Here is a 21,998-nt window from a genome sequence, read left to right on the forward strand (position 1 = left end):
TATATTCTCTGTTCGATTTGTTTCATATTTGTAATCAATGTATATTTGTTTTATATTATTAATTTTGTTTATTAAATTGTGAATTATAGTATGTCGGTGAAATTTTTCGATGAAGTTAGATTAGAAAATTTATAGTGAATGAAGTATATATGTAACGTACTTTTTTTCCGTTTTGCATTGTTTTTCATATATTCCACGTACTTTACTAATTTTTGATTTATAATCATTATATTACATTCATTTTGCATTGTTTTTCATATTTTTAAAAGTTAATTTGATAAATTATTATAGTGTCAGAAACTGATTTTGGTTTAAATAGAAAAATATATACTCATATATGTTTTAAATAATACTGTATAGTGATATAATTATATTACATCAATATTCGATGAGGGCATATGTATGTTTCAAATATTTATCTGTATTTATATAATTATATCGTTGTACAATATTATTTGAAATATATACATGTAGTATTTAAAATATACATATGCACTCACCAAAGATGGATGTAATATAATTATATCAAGCATTATTTAAAATATATGCAGGTATATACTATTCTATTTAAACCAAAATCAATTTCTAACATCATAAGAATTTATCAAAATAACTTTTAATATATGAAAAACAATGCAAAATAGATTTAATATAATGATTATAAATTAGAAATTAATAAAGTACGTGGCATATATACTTCATTTACTGTTATAAGTTTTCTTAATTGAAAATTTTTATTGGAAAATTTCACCAGCATACTATAATTCACAATTTCATAAACAAAATTAATAATATGAAACAAATTTGCATTCATTGGAAAACTTGAAGGAGATGAACGGAATAAGAAAGAATGGACAGAGAGATCAAAAAGTGAGAGAGATCGGATGGAGAGAGAGAGTGTATTGGAAGAAATTTGGATTAAAATCACCAGAAGAAAAATAATTGAGAAATTTTTTGATTAGAATCTTACCGTAATTGAATTAACTATGTACCATATTTACCTAGAATATCTGATAGATGACAACCTTAAAATTAAATGAAAATAAATATATTAAATAATTAATAAACTAAATAGATAAGTTTTAATATAAATTATAAAATATGAAATAAAATATTGGGAAACTTAGGTAAACGTAACAAAACATCAAACTATTTACGGTCCGTATAACAAAACCCATCAAATTAGCCATTTTTTAAATATTACAGGTTTGTTCTTCTATCTTTTTTTTCTTCCTTGCCATTCGTCTTCCTCCTATTATTTGTTTCATCGTCTTCCTCCTGCGATTTCGTCTTTCTTCTTTCCTATTTTTTTCTCTACAATTTTCTATTCATCATTTTTCTTATTTTTCAATTCTTTATTTACATCGTTTAATATTTTCATCGTTTTTCTTATTTTTCTTTATTTTTTAGCTTTTCCATCGTCCTTCTACTTTTCTTCTTTTTTTTTTTTTGTTGCGATTTCTTTCTATCGTCTTTCTTCTTTTATTTTATTTTAAGTTGTGTACAAAAAATAGCAAAATCTAAAAGATCGTGTATAAAGAATCTTGAAAAAAATCATTTAGATTGGAGTAGCAAAACGTAAACTATCGTGTAAAAAAGTAAACAATTGTGTAAAAAAAAAAAGATCAAGAATCTTGAAAAAAAATCATTTGGATTGGAGTAGTAAAATGTAAACAATCGTGTAAAAAAAAAGTAAACGATCGTGTAAAAAAAGTAAACGATCGTGTAAAGAAATCTAAACGATTGTCTACCAAAAGAATTACAAAAATTGTGTACCAAATTTTGAAAGAAAAAAATTATTTAAACGATCGTGTAACCAAATTAAACGATCGTGTCACAAAATTTAAGGATGGAATTGAAAAGAAAAATTGTAGCCATATCTAAACGATTGCGTATAAATTAAAGCCATATCTAAACGATCGCGTATAAATTGTAGTCATATCTAAACGATCGCGTATAAAGTATAGTTATATCTAAACGATCACGTATAAATTGTAGTCATATCTAAACGATCGCGTATCAAACAATAACCAAATCTAAACGATCGCAAATATATTACGCGCGCGTTATTGACGGCATGGTTTACGGGGTATTTTTGATATTTAACACGATGGGCCCTGTGTTTTTCTGTTTGGAGAATTGTTCTATAGAGTGTAAATATTTCGTCATTTTTATATTTTTGAAAAGACTCCTGACAATAGATTATATATATTTTCGAAAACATATAATATTTAAAATTTTTAGTTAAATCTTATTAATAAAAATTAAATAAATAAAATTTTAAGATATTTGGGTAAAATCAAAATCAAAAGCGAAATTAGATATTTTTTATCTGAAAAGTATGGGAAAGTAAGCAGATAAATGCATAAATAGGTGAAGTTTAGGTCTGATTTTTGGTAGGCTTTAGGGGATAAAATTTTGAAGATTGATGAGCTAAGTGGAGATTTCAAATGGTTTCCAATGTATTCTTAAATCATCATTGTTTGTTTCCTATGGAATTCGAGAATATGTTCGTGGGAAGGGATGCAAAGTATGTAAGTCGGGACCCACATGACTTTGTGTCTTTTCTATGATTGCTGAAGTAATTGGATTCGACAATATTTCCAATACACTCAATATAAAATATATGTCCGTTTAACATGTGTATTTGTTGTTTAATTCATGACCGACAATGTAATTATATGGGTAGTAGCACGTGTCAAAATTGATAGGGTTGAATGTATACCTTATTGAATTATTTACTTTCACACTGTTACCCTCCAATCCCATTCTTTTTAAGTAGAATGGAAGGTAGAGAGTGAGTATGATAGATCGATAAATCGATCTGACCAATCATCAAATCGAAGTCGATTAGTGAAAAAAAGAGATGGATTTGATGTGGTCGATTTCAAAAAGTTTAATCGAAAATTTTCAAAAAGTAATTTCAAATGTTAAATCGACTAATCGACTTTTATTTATCGGTATCGAGGTCGGTTTGACACTTTACTAAATTGACTATGGTCAATTTTGTAAAAAAACAAAACAACTCCGATCGATCAATATATAATCACCCCTAGTTGAATGTGTAAGACAATAAAATTATTACCGGCCTAATTATTAAAAAAAGAACTAGAAAATTTGACAAAATATTTGCGTATTATAGAAAATCAAATGTAGTAAATTTTATTATTTAGTTGTTTTGTTATATGAAGTATAAATAGTTTGTCAATTTTTTTTTTATTTTTAAAAAATTATTATTATTTTTTAATTTGGTACTTTTTATGTGTTTTCCATTTTTTTAATTAAAAAGAAAAATTGGAAAAGGAAAAGAAAGGGGTCTCTCCCTCGGTGTTGTTGCTCGTGGGAGGTAGAAACATGAGACCCTGGATGAAACCTCGCTTCAGTCTCCCCATTTCTTTCACATCTTACTTGGCTTACTTGCCTTTTTCTCTCCTTCCTTTGCCATCTCCATCTCCTTCTCTTCCCCTTCCCCCTCGAGCAACTTTTGAAAGATTATATTCATCTATTCACAAGCAATCCAATCAGTAAATTCTTTTAACAACACATCAAGAAATAAGAATTGAAACTACATCGAATAGTTGACTAAAAAGATAGCTAAAAAGAGGCGGAAGAAAGAAAATGCAATTACGATGATGAGTTATCTATTAGCATCTTTGTTTAATCCACCGATAAGAGGTCACTGAATTTCCTCAATCAAACTTCAAATCTGATGCAATTGAAATCCAAAATAATATTGTACAATGAGTTTGTTAGTGGACTTAGATATGCATTGTGATGTCCTTATATTTGACCTCTTAGAAAAAAAAAGAAAACTAGAGACATACCTTAATATAGATTCATTATTTCACAATTGTCTGGCTTTTTTGCATCAATAAGATTTTGCTCAATTTTTCTTGAACCAATTTGACCATATGATTAATATGGAAAAGATTATATCCCATACAATTAGGTTAATTATTAATTGTTTTAATAAAAATATATCTTGCCTTTTTCTCATTTTGTTTTCATTGCCTATCAATTTCCTGCAGATTTTTCTATCAGTTGTGACCTTACACTATCTCCTTAGATTTAGTATTTATTTTTTCATGAGCTTATAGTATTTTATTCTATTTGTTTTTATATGAAAAGCTACATATCTAACGTATGTAGAACGATTATATTCATGGGACAATATTATTCTTATATTTAAAGTTTTGTTTTTAAATTAACACATTATATTTTTCATATTATTCGTTGAAGGAAACATGAAACTACACTGTTGAGGAAGAAATTTCGGCTAACTAAATTCCGTCATGTCATCACAACAAACATTGTGGTAATTATAATTCGATTGAGTTTAGGTAATTAATTCTTCTCATACCCAATCCAATTAGGCCCCAAATATAAAAATTGGGCCAAAGAAATAATGGGTCCGAGCCCATCAAATAAGTGAGCTCGAGCCCAAGCCCAAGCCAACCAAGTAAAAGACCCAAGCCGCCAAGAAATGGGCCCAAGCCAAGCCCAACAAGCAAATGGGCCCAAGCCCACCTAAAGCCCATGACATTTTCTCTGTAAATAGACACATTTGTCATTCATTTTGGGGGCTTTTGGATTGAAGGAAGAACCGAAGCTCTGAAGACTCAAACTTCTAAAGGCCCTTAAGATGTACAAGTTATTATCAACCTCGAGATCATCCTTCTGAAAGATCAAAAACTTGGAAGATTAAAACTTTCCCAGAATTCCAAAAGATTGAAGCTCGAATCGACTTGCAACTACAACTTTCTAAAGATCGAAGACCACGAAGTTCTAAGTTTAAATCGTATTCGAGAGAAAGCATCAAAGGAGCAAATATTAGAGATTGTATCCATAATACATAAATCAATACAAAGTTCAATTCCACGAATTACATTTCTTCTGAAATCTTGTGTGAACCATTTGGCACGCCCAGTGGGACCGTCCCTACCTTTCATCTCTTTTCTTTTTTAAGGATATCCAAGGAAATCATAACATCTCAAGGCAACACTTCCAAAGCTCTTAGCGACATCGACAAGCGATCAAATACTCGTAACAGATCAAGGGAGATTCAATCATTTGTAGATACGCCACTCTTTGAAGTCGCAAAGAATATTTGGGAATAAATTTCCAAGCCACCAAAAGGTGGAATTGTAATAAAAGAAAATCCTGCGATTGACGAACAAAACTTGTCATCTAAGTGCTCAAATGAGGAGGTGCCTCATCCAAATATAATGTTAGTTATGGTGACTAACGTGGATACAAGCAAAGATAGAATGACAGAGCTTGAAAAAAAGGTTAATATGCTCATGAAGGCGATTGAAGAAAGGGATTTTGAGATTGCGTCGCTGAAGAATCACATCGAAAGTCGTGATGCTGTTGAATCTTGCCACACACACACTATTAAGAATGTTGATAAAGGGAAGACAATTATGCAAGAAAGTCAACCACAAAATTCGACCTCAATTGCATCGTTGTTTGTTCAATAGTTGCAAAAGATGATTGCAGACTCCATCAAAACTCAATACGGTGGATTTGCTCAAACCTTTTTTTTTATATATATTCCAAGCCATATGCGAAGAGGATTGACAATCTGAGGATGCCACATGGATACTAGCCACCCAAGTTCCAATAGTTTGACGGAAAGGGCAACCCAAAACAACATGTTGCTCATTTCATCGAAACATGTGAAACTGTTGGTACACGAGGAGATTTGTTAGTTAAACAGTTCGTCTGAACTCTCAAAGGAAACGCCTTAGACTGGTACACCGACTTGGAGCCTAAATTCATTGATAGTTGGGAGCAGCTTGAGAGGGACTTTCTCAACCATTTCTACAGCACCCGACATATTGTTAGTATGATAGAGTTAACTACCACCAAGCAGCGAAAGGGTGAGCCAGTTATTGACTATATTAATCGCTGGAGAGCATTAAGCCTTGACTGCAAAGATAGATTAACTGAACTATCAACAGTTGAAATGTGCACTAAAGGAATGCATTGGGGGATCCTATACCCTTTTGGCATGCCTAAGCCCAAAGGACATTTCTAAGCATTATTACAATGTTACACTATTTTCTACTTAATTTTTCAATCCAAGAGAATTTGATATTGAAACAATGGGGGCGTTATAATTGGTGAGGATCTGCAAAAACTGATTTGAAATCTGAAATCTGTTGTTTGGGATAATGCATCATGGAGAAGGAGGGAGAACCATAGAGATGAGTGATCACATCAAACCTATATGAGATTTCTCAAGGGATGGAAAAATGATGTAGGACACAGATAGAATGGAAACACCTCGGGGAAAGGGAGCCCATATCCTAAATTTTGGGATAAATTCAATTTCTAATTTTGTGAAAAATAATTATTTTACTTGTATATTTCGTAACTATTCTTAATATTTAGTAGCATCACTCAGGTGACACTAAACTTTCAACGATCATGTTGTTAACATTAGAATTTCAAGACATTTTCTTTTAACTTGTGGCTACAAATTAACTTTTACCAGTAAAAAGTGAGTTATCATTGAAAAGCATTTTAGAGTAAACTTACAAGTAAATTAGACATCAACATTTGACAATCGAATCAACAAGTTGTTAGGTCAATTGAGGGATTGGACCATTTAGAATAATTATTCACACATTAAAGAGGAGACTTGCTTTCCAAATTTTCTAAGACCAAAAGTGTATTTTACCATTCATTTATTAATTATTACAAGTTTGTTATTTACTCCTTTTCCTTATAGTTAGGGCCAGCGTGCAATGCCTCTATTCTATTTTGAACTGATTTTTTTTTCCTTTTTATTTGCTTCTACTTTTGTTAGAAAAGAAGTATATGTTGAACATCTAATTGTTAAGCAGTCTCATCTCACAGTTTTTTAAATTGAAAAATCCACTTTATATGTAAACTCATTTCCAAACTTTGCCCAATTAGTTACCATTTGATTTCAAAATGCTAAGGTTTACTTTTTAGTTAAAATACATCTCTTTATTTTCTCTATATGTGAAACAATAAAGAAAAAAAAAAAAAGAACATAAATTTAAAAAAATTAGAAGAAGTGAGATCGGTTAACCTATCTATTTATAAATAATATTTTTGAATAAAATTATCATAATTTTGAAATAAATATCCGTCATTAACCTTTAAAAAAAAAATAAAAAAAAATGTGTATAACAGTGCAAGAAAAGAAAAGATATTAAGAAATAAATATTAGCTTCCCTTCAATCTCTTTACCAATATTGTTAAAGTGATGAGAAGGAAAGGTATCATTATTGAAGAAAACATAACCCTATTATATATAATGCTATCTTTTCAATTTACAACTAAGAGAAAGTAGAAAAAAGAAAAAGGAATTGATTCAAAAAGTAAATTAAAAAAAAAATTAAAAAAAAAATCCAAATCTACAATGAGAGAAAGCAGCATTAAACCATTGACCTAACTCTACATGAAATGACCATTCTACCCTCGCCCTCCACTTCCCTCCTCCATCTTTCATGTGACCAATTCAATGCCCTCACATGCCTTCCCACGTGATATCTATCCATCAACCTTCACCGGCGGACCGCGGTTTCCACTCATTATCATTAGAGATATTCCAAAGACGGTGGGATGATTCAAACTCATTTGAAATTTGAGTGAAAGCTTTGAGGATTATTTCATGGTGGTAAGGAGAATTGAGATGGAGGAAGCAATTGAGAAGCTCTTGAAGCCCGTTGGGAGAGTAAATTCTCTTCTCGACTATCATCTGAACCATCGATCGCCGAAAATCCTCGTATGGGTCGTCGGAATCCTTCTCGACCGCTATGCTGTCGCAGATGAGAATAGCCACCGGGCTTTGGGATCCGGTGGATTTGGAAGCGGAGCTGTAGTCTTCGTCGAGAGAGAAGGTGCCATTGTGATCAGTGCTGGAGCTTGAAGAGGAGCGTCTGACGATGGTGGTGGGGGGTTTCTTGTTAGGTTGGACGATGTCAGAGAGTTTTGGCTTTTGACAGCGGCCACAGCCGGCGGTGGAGGAGAAAATGGTTGTAAAAAACTTGTTCTTGCGGATGTTAGACATAATTGAGAGAGTGGGTTTTGGTGTATGGTTTAGGCTTTTGTAGTTGAATGATAAAAGTTGTATATATTCAAATTCGTGTCGTATAAAAATAAGTTGAAAGGTTGTAGAGATTGGCGTACCCTCGACTGCACTATTTTTTTTTTTTAATTAATCAATCAATCATAATAATATTTTTTAGTTGGTAAAGTCAATTATCTTTTCTTTCCCTCTCTCCCTTATCTTAATTTTATACATAAATTCAAATAAATAAGTGTTTTGGATTATGGGTATGGATAAATATTAAGGTAGGAGAGATTAGAAGAGTGGGGGTGAGAGATGAAGAAAATTTATAAGACACTACAATCAATTATTATACTACATAAATTCATTTTAAAAGTTAATATCTTTTCTGTTTTTATTATATATAACCTATCGTGTGGATATTCGTAGACGCAGGTGTGATGATAGGGTTATACTACACCACCAACTTAGTTTGAAATCCCCTTTGAAGGTTTAAAAATATATGCCCACTTCCCACTCCAAAGATTATCAATGTGGGACAAAGTACTCAACTTTGCTATTTTGGCCAAAGCCCATAAGTCATTTCTAACAATCTCCCACAAATGACTGTAGCAGCAAAGTTACCAGATAGGCAAAGAAGAATGAGATTTAATTGGAATTTGTTCTGGGCATAGAAGAGATATTAAGCTTAGACACCAATATTCGAAGATTTGAATTGATGTGTAGTGAAGTAAGGCAACAACCTTGTTAGAGAGAGTGAATTGTATCTTGAACTCTTTATAACACTGGTTGAGACCCTTACAACATGCTCTATCCCTAGCTACGATTTTTGCTTTTGCAATGTAGATTGTGCCTTTATGGTCATACACATAGAATGAACCTCGGGTCAACGTGAGAGCTTTAGAAAGAGACCTTTAAACTCTTTCATAGAAGGCGGCCCCACTTTCATTGTCGATTTTTTACTCCATCAAGTTTGGCAAATCAAACCATTCAAAAAGAGCTATGGAGACTTCAACATTATCCATACCAACTATAGACCCAACAAAGGTCTTTGTATCATCCATCAAGTCCATTTAAGGACTGTCCACACAATGGATATGTGATGGATACAAGCATTCGCAGCAAAAAACAGGATCAAAATTTATTCTAATTGCAACTAAACTTAATTTAGTGATTAACATGCATTAAACACACAACCCTAATTACACTAGTTAGGGTTCAAAGAAAACATACTTTTGAAGCTTTTTTTGACTTCTCCAAATCTTCTAACGAACTCGAATCAGACCTCCACTAGCCAATCTCCAGACTAAGAATCGGGTTGTGGGACCCGTTAATTGAAGGAATTAGAGAGAGATGTGGAAAAATTGGAGGGAATTAGGTTGAGATATGTTTAATTTTTGAAGAGAGGAAACATAAAAGATTTTGAAAAACAAATGACCAAAAATTCTTTTCCAATTTGAAAAGAGAACTATTTATAACCTAATTACATGCAAAATTGTATGTAATTAGTTGGCCAAAATCTTAACACCTAGCATTTCACTAACATTTAGTGAAATTAATCACCATTCCATTTTCTCTTGGTGAGCTTGGTGTCATCACCATAAGCTTCCACAAAGCCCACTAAGAGTTAGTGGAATTATCCAACAAAATGTTGGATTTTTCCACTAACTTTGGTTAAGAGGCAAAATGGTCATTTGACCATTCTAGTCAAAGTCAAACTTTGACTTTTTAAGTCAAAAGTCAACATTTTTACTTTTTATCATTTTGTCCATCTTGACTAATTCCAACCTCCTGAATATGAATCCGCATTTATTTTTTCCAAATTCAAATCACATTTGAATATAAACTGGGTCAAAGTTTGACTTTTCAAGTCAAAAGTCAATATTTTGTCTTTTTACAACTTTGACCATTTCCATTAATTTCGAGCTTTCGAATATGAATCTCTATTCATATTTTTAATATTAAATTATATTTAAACATAAAGCTCTTGCATAAAGCTATAACTGATGACTATATCACATGTAGTTGTCAGTTTCTCTCTCTTTACATAATTCGAACAATTCGAATTATTCCAACATATTATTCTAAGTTAATTCCGTATAAGCTAGTAGGGGAACCTAATGGACCTATAGATCATGGGCTCCAATGATTTGAGATTAAATGGCTAAATCCTTTTAGAAAAGCTAATTAAAATTTGTTAACTAACGAGACATTCCACTAAAGTCTCGTAGTTGCACTCTTCTCACTATAGATATATTTTTGTCCATCTGATATAACCATGATCAGTAAGTTAATCCTCCACAAGTTGGTCATAACTTCGACTGGGTCAAAATACCGTTTTATCCCCGATGCTACATCTTGTTCCTTAAGTCCCACTAATCCACTATTGAACAATTGGTTTAAGGTCCAACCTATAAACCGAATCCCTCTCGGGCCAATAAGAGAGTAGGACCCTTGTTCAAGACTTAGATTCAGTCCTTAGAGAACAACCTATCTACTAACCTTAAAGCGAGTAGGAGTGATTTCCGTCTTGCACCCTATGTCCCTAGTTATCCACTCGATTTACCCCTAAAATGGGAGGCTTATTGGGCTAACACCATTGAGCTGCCCTCACCCATGCAGATATAAGGATAATACCGTTTGAATAGAAGTTCATAGTTAGCTCAGGATTAAGATTAAGTTACCTAGGTCATCATAATCGAAATAGTCAGTTTATATAATTAACGATGTTATAACTTAAAAGTGACTATCTCTTAGTTCCAGTCTTATGTAAACTCTTTACATAGGATGCCCTCACTTTCATGTCTCTACATGAACGATTTAGGATCACTTCGTTTGTACTAACTACAAAGCGGGCCGCATTCACAATATTTCCATAATAGGCGCCCAACCTTATTCATTCACTATAGACCGTTTGGGCTATATACTCGAACTTGATCCAAGTTTATTTTTCTACATAAAGTTCAAGTCTACATTAGATAGCCTCTAGACCTTAATTTATTGAATTCAAGATTATAGTATTCTATTTTCACTAATAAATCCTCAATAAACACTTTATTGAATACAATATAATTTAAACTACAAACTACGAGTTTTAGGACATAAATTCTAACATTATGGACCATCAAGTTTATCGCAACAGACCACCCAATTACCAAGTGCTATGGATCTTAAAGAGCTTTAGGCCCATGTTCATTGAGGAATCTAGAATCATTTTCCTTGTTAGTCTTTTGGTTAAAGGATCAGCCAGGTTCTTCTCAGATCGAACAAATTCTAAGGAAATAGTTCCTTCCTTCAGCAGTTGTTTTACTACTGCATGCCTAAGACGTATATGTCTACTTTTGCCATTATAAACATTGTTCTTGGCAATACATATGGCAACTTGTGAATCACATTGTATGGACATAGGCACAAATGTCCCCCACAATGGTACATCTCCTAGTAGGCTTTTGATCCACTCAGCCTCCTGTCCTGCCAAGTCTAATGCTATAAACTTGGATTCCATAGTGGATCTATCTATACAAGTCTGTTTCGTAGACTTTCAAGATATTGCTCCACCCCCAAGTAAAAATACATACCCATTAGTAGACTTAACCTCATCATTGTCTGTGACCCAGTTTGCATCACAATATCCTTCTAGTATAGCAGGAAATTTGTTAAAGTGCAAACATTGATTTAATGTCCCTTTAAGATATCTCAATAGATGGCGTAAAACATCCTAGTGGTATCTATCAGGATTATGTGTATATCTACTAAATCTATTGACAACATATGCAATATCAGGTCTAGTATAATTCATTAAATACATAACACTGCCTATGATCTTTGCATATTTAGGTTGAGACACATTATCTCCTTTATTCTTCTTAAGATGTTTACTAGCATCATAGGGAGTTCTTACTGGAGAAACATCAAATGAGTCAAATTTCTTTAGTATTTTCTCCACGTGGTGAGATTGACACAGGGACAGACCAGTTTTAATTTTCCTAATTTTAACACCAATAATTACGTCTGGTTCTTCTAGGTCTTTCATTTCAAAGTGTGATGAAAGGAACAACTTAGTATCATTTATCAACTTCATGCTTGTTCCAAAAATTAACATGTCATCAACATATAGACATATTAATATGCAATCAGCTTCAAACAACTTTGAATAAACACACGTATCTGAGGAATTTACTTTAAATCCATTCTTTATCAAAGTATTATTAAACTTTTCATACCACTGCTTAGGAGCTTGCTTAAGGCCATATAGAGATTTTATAAGTTTATACACATTGTTTTCTTGGCCAGAAATTTTACGTCCATTTGGTGAATAAGAAGACCATTTATGGCAACTAATCCAATTAAGGCTCTAATTGTGGTTATCTTAGTTACAGGGGAATATGTGTCAAAGTAGTTAATACCTTGCTTTTGAGTATACCCTACGACCACTAATCTAGCCTTGTATCTTTCTATTGACCCATTTGGTTTTGTTTTTCTTTTGAAGATCCACTTAAACCTAATTGGCTTGCTTCTCTTTGGAAGGTCTACTAAGTCCCATGTTTGATTCATGACCAGTGAATCCAATTCACTTTTAATGGTCTCTTTCCACATACTGGACTCCACAGAGTTCAGGGCTTCTTCGTAAGTTTTAGGATCATCATCTATTAAAAACAAGTTTGTGAAATTACAATCAATTTCATCGTGCCTTTCCACTATAAAGCTGCTTATGAAGTCTGGACCAAAACTTTTCTCAGTTCTCTATCTTTTACTTCTCTTAGGTTCTAATTCACATCCTAAGTTTGAAGTATTAGCAGTTTCAGTAACAAGTGTTTCACTAACATTTAAGGGATTTTCAGGATTATACATATTTCTAGATAGGTAGGGAAAATACAGAGATTGCTTTAATGGAAACACATTCTCAAAAAATTATGCATTCCTAGATTCATTTATAGTTTTATCATTTAAACACATAAACCTATATGAAGCACTATTTTGAGCATAGCCAATAAATGCACAGTCAAAGGTTTTATACCCTACCGTAGATTTATTCAATGCAAGAAATGGTATCTTAGCCAAACATCCCCAAACCTTAAAATATGAGAGATTTGGTGTATGTCTTTTCCAGAGTTCATAGGGAGTTTTATCTAGCCTTTTGTGGGGAACCCTGTTAAGGACAAAACGCGCAGACAACACAACTTCCCCCCACATATTATCAGGTAGACCAGAGCTTAACAACATGACATTCATCATTTCTTTAATAGTTATTCTATTTTTCCATTCTGTTATGCCATTTTGTTGCGGTGAGTAAGGAGTAGTAAATTCATGAACAATACCATTTGACTCATAAAAATCGTTAAGAGTTTTATCAGAATACTCATTACCTCTATCTGATCTTAATCTTTTTATCTTTTTTCCTAATTAATTTTCAGATTTACTTTAAATTTTAAAAACATACTACCAGCTTCATCTTTTGTTTTTATTAAATAGATCTTAGTAGATCTAGAAAAATCATCAACAAAAGATACATAGTAATTTTTACCACCTCTACTAGTAGTGTTTTTAAAATCCGTCAGATCAGAGTGTATTAATTCTAATAGATTAGTACTTCTAGATTCAACTGGTTTGAAAGGTTTCTTATAGAACTTACTTTCTCCACAAATAGGCATTTACCAGTTTCATGCGATTCAGAAGTATTGATAAGTCTTAAGTCTTCAAGCTTCCTAACTGATACAAAGTTCACATCTCCTAGTCTGTCATACCATAAATTAACAGATTCAACTATGTAGGCAAAACAAGAAACATTTACATTCATGGAAACAGTGTTAAGTACAAACAGACCATTGGATAGATACCCCTTACTAACAAATTTTTCATTTTTGGTGAGGACAACCTTGCCACCTTCCACTACAATCTTAAGCCCTGCCCGATTCAACAGACTCCCAAACACTAGGTTCCTATGTAGGGAAGAGACATATAGAACATTATTAAGAGATAGAGATTTTCCAGAAGTTAACTTTAAAATAACCTTCGCTTTCCCGATTACTTCTGTAGTGGCTAAGTTCCCCATGAATACATATTCTCCATTTGTAGTATCTCCGTAGTCATGGAGAAGTTCTTGATTGGTGCAGAAGTGTCTCGAGGCTCCAGTATCAAGAATCCAGTTAGTCTTGTTTTCTATCAGGTTGACCTTTACAACAATTGCTATGACCTCATCGTCTTGTTTTGCTAGATTGGCTTGAGGTGTTGGTTTCTGGTTTGGTCTCCCTTTCCTTTGGTTACACCGGTATGATTTGTGTTATTCTTTTTCGCATACATAACAAACTAGCTTATTCTTCTTGATTTGTCCCCTAGGAGCCTTGAACTATCTTTTCTCTGAGTTTTTCCCCTCATGTCCCTTATCCTGCTTGGTCTTGTCTCTGTTTACAACAGAAGATTCAACTAAGTTAGCATTAACTGAATTTAAATTTTTAGAGGCAAACTTATCTTTCAGTCTGTTGGCTTCTTCTATACGCATGTGACTGATCAGTCCTGAAGTTTCAGATCCTTCTTCTTGTGCTTGAGGTGATTACGGTAGTCATTCCATGATGGAGGAAACCTCTCCAGCAGGACATTTGCTTGAAGTACTTCACACATCTTCAAGCCTTCAGATAGAATGTTTGCTACCAGGTTCTCGTACTCATGTATTTGTTCCACAACTGGCTTGTCGTCTATCATCTAGAACTGCAGCCACTTTCCAAAAACATATTTTTTTTCGTTTAGCATCATCTCCTCCATACCAAGATTTCAAGGTGCTCTAGATGTCCTTGACAGATTTTTGAGCTATGAACAGGTCGAACATCGGATCTGACATATGGTTCAACAGATGCCCACGAATAATCTTGTTGTCCTTTGCATACTTATTAAGATCGATCATTAGGTCCTTCTTCACTTGGTCAGCGATAGTAGCGGAAGATCCTGTGGACGATTCTGGATCAAAAGGTGCTGAAGTGGTAGCTGGAGGATCAGAAGGCAGATCGGTGGTAAGGACGTAGTCGACTTTTAGCTGCTAAAAAATATCAATAATTTTTGGAACCAACGACGGTAGTTTATTCTGTCAAGTGGCTCTAGCTTGGACAGGTCGGGTAGAATTTTTTTGGAGGTCTTGATCGACATGATTGCTTTCAGATTGTTGAAAATTTAAGACTATCGATCAAGACAATTGATGTGCAGTGACGAACCACTGTCCTGAAAGCAAGTTCAGCTGACCGTGGTACTAATCGTGATGTCGGTTGCTCTCCAAGGTTAACAAAGCTTCCTAGTACTGACGTGCACTCGTCGGAACAGGGAATAGAGACAAAAACCGTGTGTAAATGACCAGAACGTGGAGAGGAAAGCCAAATAAGAGACGAAATAAGAGAAGAGGAATCGGAAGAACGTTTTTGTGTGTAGAAACCAAATGAGATTCCTCCATTTATAGAGAAGTGAAGGAGGTAGAGAGTGGAGGAGAGTGAACGTCGTAATGTTAAGGTAGGGAGCGAACTTCTGATGCGCGTTGAACAAAATGAACGTGCGCACGTTAAACATAAAAATCGGACCGGTCATGACTGTGTAAACGATTTACAGGTGTCCATGTACATTATGAAAAGTAATAAGGGATAAGGTAAATTACCAAAGTATAAGGTAATAAAAAAACTAAATCCCTTTATCACAATTACCTGAGCCCACCCATTTGGCCAAACAAACGGCAACACGCATGTGGTGACATGGTTATACTATCACCAACAACTTTATTTGAATATGCTTTGAAGGTTTATGAATATATGTTCACTTTCCACTTTAAAGATTATCAATGTGGGACAAAATACTCAACTTTACTATTTGGGCCAAAGCCCATAAGTCAATTCTAACATAATTTCCTTATAAGATTAGAAGAAGTGAGACCTTTGTAAAGTAACTATATATATATATATATATATTATATATATATATATATAACTTCCAACCATTAATACAAGATCAAACCCAACTTTTATAATATGAGTTGGATAGTCAGAATTGTCGAGTTATTCGAATTATTCTTACTCCTTAATTTGGCCAAGAATAAAAAAGGTAGATTTTAATTCAACATTTGGGAAGAAAAAGGTTTTTTTTTTTTAAAAAAAGGATAATTGTGATCTAAGAATAACGAAGATAAAAGAAAGAAAATTTATATAAATATAACAAAACACCAAATTATTTACGACTCGTATAACAAAGCACATAAAGTTAGCCATTTTTAAATATTTCAGATTTGTCCTTCCATCTTTCTTTTCTTCTTCGTCATTCGTCTTCCTCCTACTATTTCTTTCATCATCTTCCTCCTGTGATTTCGTCTTTCTTCTTTCCTATTTTTTTCTGCAATTTTCTTTCCATCATCTACTTATTTTTCAATTCTTTATTTACGTCGTTTAATCTTTTTATCGTTTTTCTTATTTTCTTCTTTTTTTTAGCTTTTCCATCGTCTTTCTACTTTTCCTCTTTTTTTTTTTTTGCTGCGATTTCTTTCTATTGTTTTTCTTCTTTTCCTTTTTTTTACGTCGTGTACAAAAAATAGCAAAATCTAAAATATCCTGTATAAAGAATCTTGAAAAAATTCATTTAGATTGGAGTAGCCAAATGTAAACTATCGTGTAAAAAAATAAACAATCGTGTAAAAAAAAATAAAGATCATATATAAAGAACCTTGAAAAAAAATCATTTAGATTGAAGTAGTCAAATGTAAATGATCGAGAAAAAAAAAGTAAACGATCGTGTAAAAAAAATAAAAGATTGTGTATAAAGAATCTTGAAAAAAAATCATTTAGATTAGAGTAGTCAAATGTAAACGATCATTTTAAAAAAAAGTAAACGATCAGTGTAAAAAAAATAAAAGATCATGTATAAAGAATATTGGAAAAAAAAAAACAATCGTATAAAAAAAAGTAAACAATCGTGTAATTAAAAAAATCGTGAAAAAATTTAGTATCCCAAATAACCTTGATGGCGTGGTTGACGGGTCATTTTTTGGTATTTTACATGGTTGGCCTTTGGGCTTTTTCCATTTTTAGAATTGTTGTATAGTGTAAATATTTTGTCGTTTTTTTATATTGTTGAAGAAACCCATAAAAGGAAAGATAATTTAGATATAATTGTAATGGTAAAAGCTAAATAAGAGAAAAGGGAAATTTGAAAGTATAGAAATTCAAATGTGTATAAGGTAATTGTAAGGGATGAAAAATTAGGAAGATATTTGAGAAATAGGTAAGTTAGAGATTTAGGAAGATGAGTGTTTAGATGCAGCATTGTATGAACCCATAACGGTTACCAAAGCCAGCCCTATAATATTTACTTATTATGTAATTATATTTTGAATTAAGATTACCTTCCCACCCTTCCATACACTTTACATTTCAAATTAAATAAAAAAATGGAAAATGGGCCAACTATTTAGAAAATAAATAAATAAGAAAACAAATAATATATGGGTATATAATTTTAAAATTAAATTTATTTACGGTACATTTTTAGATTTAGATTAGAAGACCTCTAAACCGTACAAAACCCCAGCATGTTTGTGCATTTCATTCTCTACAAAAAAAGTATCTCTCATCTTTTGAAAGGCATGCCACGTCAGCAAGCTATCTGACCCGGCTTGATGGCACTTTCCCACCGCCCGGTTCACATTCATAGTTTTCGCTATCCGGTCCAAACCCCCGTATAGACTCTGGCAGAACCGCATCATGTACTTCATATCGTACACGTTATCCCCGAAGAAAACCCTAACGACGCCGAGGAATTCTTCTAACCCTTTCGGAAGCTTTTGCTGGGTTAAAATCTTAACCAAATACCCAAAATCATAGGCACTGTGAAACGTCACCCAACTCACTGACTCGTTACAGACGAGTCCCGATGACATCATCAACTCCGCGAAGCGTGACGAATCGATCCCTTCCTCTCGGTTCCTCTCGAAGTCGATGCCCTGACGGCGGAGAAGCTCGATGGAGTCCGGAGCGTGGGGGTCACGCGCCACGTCGAAGTCCTTAAAGTTGAACTCCCAGATAAATCGGGTGTCGCCGGTTCCCAGATCCGGCAAGTTTCCGTCAGAATCGGAGAGAGTGATTCCGATCTGGATGAGATGGAGGACGTCGACGTTGGATTTGAGGAATTGGTAGTGATAGGAGGGGTGATTTGGAAATTTGGGTTTGGTTTGTTGGGGGAAGATGACTCCGGGGAACTCCGTGTCCATTGAAACGCAAGGGAATCGATCGATGAGATCGCTGATCAAACGAAATTCGGAATCGAGATTGGAAGCCCAAACTTCACGAATTTGGATGGGTTTGTGGATGGATTGGTGGTTGATGTTGAGATCGTGGATAAGCATGGCTGAATATGATGAAAATTTAAATTAAATTAAGTTATATTGTTTTTTTTTTTAAAAAAAGAAAAAAAAAGAAGAAGAAGTAGAATTGAAGTAGTGAGAGAATTGAAGGAATACGGATGGAAAAGAAGAAGAAGAGATGAGAGATTAATATAGGAATGAAAAAGGAAAAGGAATATAAAAGGAAAGTGGGAGGATAGGGAGTAGTAGTAAGGTTCAGAGTATTTGATTCAACGCGTTTTTGAGATTAGTCCTTGACTCACAGAGTAAGCGAGTCGACTCGGTCTAAATTGGGTTCTGCCTTTTTAAATGTTTGTTTCTTTAATTGAAAATTTAAATATAATAATGAAGGATGTGTTTTGGAGTAGTGGAGGTGAGGGGTATAAATTTAGGCAGTGGGCCCTACTTTTCTTCTTACGTTACGTTTTATTTGGGGGTTTCCTAATTAATAATAGTAAACGAACAATTGTGAACGTGATGGCCGATTTCCGTCTACCTCAATCCCTCCCTTCACCTTTATTTTAAACACAAATTGTATACTTTTACTCGATTATTCTTTTTTATTTGACCCCTAAACTATGAGATTTTTATGGTCCTAACCTAACTTAAATTAGAAAAATACAACAGTTCAAAATAATAAAAATGTTCCAAATAAAACCCCAACAAACTTTCTTCTTCAACCATTTCTCGGCTATCCATCCTCTTCATTTGCTTTATTCAATTTAAACTCTTCTTCACGACTAGCTTTTGTTTTTTTTGCTCCTTTTCTTCTACATTTTCAAGAGCTTTGTTTCTTCTACAGCTTGTCGTGAGGTAGGTCTTGGTCGTACTACACAAATCTCAAATCAATACTTGCAAAATCCTCTCTACTCAATTGCATCCAGTCTCTTAATCAATGACCCATCTTTTTTACTCTGTTTTCTAACCACAATGTTTATTTATGGGTATTATATTGAATGACCTAACATATTATTTTTGCTTAATTGAATGTTACTTGTGTGGAATTACAAAAAGGAGAAAGATTTAGCCGCCATTGAAGATTACGGTTCCTACAATACCAACAGAAAATTGAAGAAAATCTCAAGAAATTGAAGAAGATGTAATGGGTAAAATTGGAAGGTAGAAAAGTACACAGAGGAAGAAAGTGATTTTAGGTTCAATCAAATGCCAAGTTGTGTAATGAACTAACTAGTCGTCTGCCTCCATCATCACTTAACTATCTAATCACATTTCGTTTCCTTACATTAAAGTAAGGTTATGGATCATTTGGAATCAGCACTAAAATGTATCTTAACACCAAACCTGAAGGAATAAATGTGTACTTTACCTGCACAAAGATCTATCTTGAAAATAGGGAATTCACGTTTGAAAATTAATTATACCAAACGACATATTTTGAAAAAAAGATCCATAACCTTCGTTTGTAGTCGACTTCCACGTGAGGAATTTACGAGGGTGAAGGGACCAAGTTTTTTTTTTAACTTTACAAAGGTGAATGGACCAAATCTTTTAGACGGATCAACAATTTTGGGATAATCCTTGTTTTGCAACAAATTTGGAGAATAAATATGGAGAATGAAAACTCCTCAGAGTTCTAAATCTGTGAATCTTATCAACAAAAACTACTCGACCTTGACAGTTGATCGAGTTGGTAAATATTTTGAAAATTTTTTCCTTTTTTGAATGAAATTTCTTAGGTTCATACTCTTAGATCTTTAATACATGGCTGATAGAGTGGAAGGGAAGTCTTATAAAACTCTAAACTCTCTCTAAGATATAATATAGTTTTTCCCTTGGTGAATTTGTATTTCATGAATTGTGTTTGTTGGCTGGTGGTTTCTTCTAAAAGAATTAAGTGTGTCAAATTGATTTCATCTTAACTCATCCAATGTAATCGAACGCCATTCCTAAATGATTTCGCAAATTCCTTCATCTAAAGGATTGAAGGTCATGAAGTTCTTTTTTAATGCTTGGTTCATCCTAATTAATTTCTAAACTTAAAATCCCAAGTTTGCCATTTTCTTATCCATGTTACTTATATATAAACAAAAATTGATTCAAGAGAGGATTGATGGCAACCAATAATAAATTTGAGGGAAACTTAAAGGAAGGTAATTGATGGAATGGTTACTCAAAGGATTGTTATTGTAAATTTATTCTATATTAATTTTCATAAATATAACATAAACATTAAAATCAAAAATTCTACGACCCGTTACAATATTTTCTTAAATTCTAAATTTCTTATTGAATATTGCGAACGATTTGTTACTTTTTTTTTTCTTCTTTCTTGCAATTTATTCATTTTTTCTTTCAAATTTCTTTTTCTCCACCCCTAGATTTTTTTTTAAATAATTTATTTTTCTTTTTAAATCTCATATTTCATCTTTATCGTTTTCAACAAAATTCTTTGAAACTACTTCATCTTCCTTATATTCGAGAATATCAAGATCTCTTTGTAAACTTGAGATTTTCCTTAGATTTTTTTCTATTGTCATATAATATAGGAAGTCGAATTTAAGTTGTTGAAGAAAAATGACAATGCTTTATGATGATCATTTTGAATTTTTTTTTTAAAAAAAAGAAAGAAAAAGAAAAGAAAGAAAAAGAAAAGAAAGGAAAAAGAAAATGAAAATAACATTCTATATATATATATGTTATATAAAATGTGATTTAAAGAAAAGAAAGAGGAAAATAGCGAGATAAGAGAAGTTCATTTGGTATCTTTTCTTTCAACATTCTTCTCCATCGCTCGATTTTTCTCCCATTTCTCATCTCTTTTGGGTTCTTCAAATTCAAAGTTGTGTTGAGGGAGAGTTTGAGAAGATTGGAAGCAAAGATTCTGCAGTTTGGAGGTTGAAGAAGATAGGAAACGACAAGCTCAAGGTCATTTTTCTTGATAGATTGAATTCACACAGACATCTTCTAATTTTTTAGTTGGTTTGAACTACTCAAGAGGAATTAAAAGGTGATGTTTATTTTGTTTGAAATTTTATTCAGTTCCTAACAAGTTTTGTGAATGAAGCATGAGCAAATTCTGATGTTAGATTACTATTTTTAGAATAGGCATTCAAGCCACAGTTTGGTATATGAAATCGTGAAGCCTCTGGTTTTTCAAGTTTTCCAGATTGTACAGAGTGAGTTAGAAGCTTTATTAGGTACGGTTAAAAAGCTTATGAAATGTCCTACAACTTTCATGGAGAAATCATAAGCCAAAAATGACTGGAAGTAAGCTTAATTTATGGAGCAAGTCAAGGGTTAGCAGAAGACTCGAATTTGGACTACCTCTGTTTTGGGCCATTTCTGTAACAATTTGTTGAAAATCTCATTTCTTTCCTTCAAGTAAGTTATAGAGGAGTTCAAAATGAAGAGTTTGATATAAAGTACATTAATTTTGGTAAAATATTGAGAAATATATGAATATTTGAAGTTAAGTTGCTGAATCTATAAATTTTTTTGGGAATTGTTGATTGTCATATTTTGTGAGTCTTCTTAAATTAGTATAAAGATACATGACTATATAAGATTTTGATGCTCAGTTTTGGTTTGTTTGATAGGCCAAGAGAAAATAAACCGAGTCTACACACCAGA

General features: G+C 32.9%; 2 protein-coding genes across 2 annotated transcripts; both read right to left on the reverse strand.

The window, feature by feature from the left end:
* Positions 1–7,259: 7,259 nt before the first annotated feature.
* Positions 7,260–8,191, reverse strand: LOC103501739 (transcription repressor OFP6). The gene has a single exon (XM_008465417.3). The coding sequence runs from the start codon at positions 8,045–8,047 to the stop codon at positions 7,535–7,537; it is 513 nt and encodes a 170-aa protein (XP_008463639.1). The 5' UTR covers positions 8,048–8,191; the 3' UTR covers positions 7,260–7,534.
* A 9,301-nt stretch (positions 8,192–17,492) lies between these two features.
* LOC103501738 (probable CCR4-associated factor 1 homolog 11) lies at positions 17,493–18,701 on the reverse strand. Its single transcript, XM_008465416.3, has one exon. It carries the CDS (start codon positions 18,408–18,410, stop codon positions 17,565–17,567), a length of 846 nt encoding a protein of 281 aa, XP_008463638.1. The 5' UTR covers positions 18,411–18,701; the 3' UTR covers positions 17,493–17,564.
* Positions 18,702–21,998: the final 3,297 nt, after the last annotated feature.

The sequence above is a fragment of the Cucumis melo genome, chromosome 12, assembly GCF_025177605.1.
Source record: "Cucumis melo cultivar AY chromosome 12, USDA_Cmelo_AY_1.0, whole genome shotgun sequence".
NCBI classification, from domain to species: Eukaryota; Viridiplantae; Streptophyta; class Magnoliopsida; order Cucurbitales; family Cucurbitaceae; genus Cucumis; species Cucumis melo.

What these genes read in the sequence shown, in the direction of transcription:
- LOC103501739 (XM_008465417.3), bottom strand. Translation starts at nt 8,047, where the DNA reads ATGTCTAACATCCGCAAGAACAAGTTTTTTACAACCATTTTCTCCTCC.
- LOC103501738 (XM_008465416.3), bottom strand. Translation starts at nt 18,410, where the DNA reads ATGCTTATCCACGATCTCAACATCAACCACCAATCCATCCACAAACCC.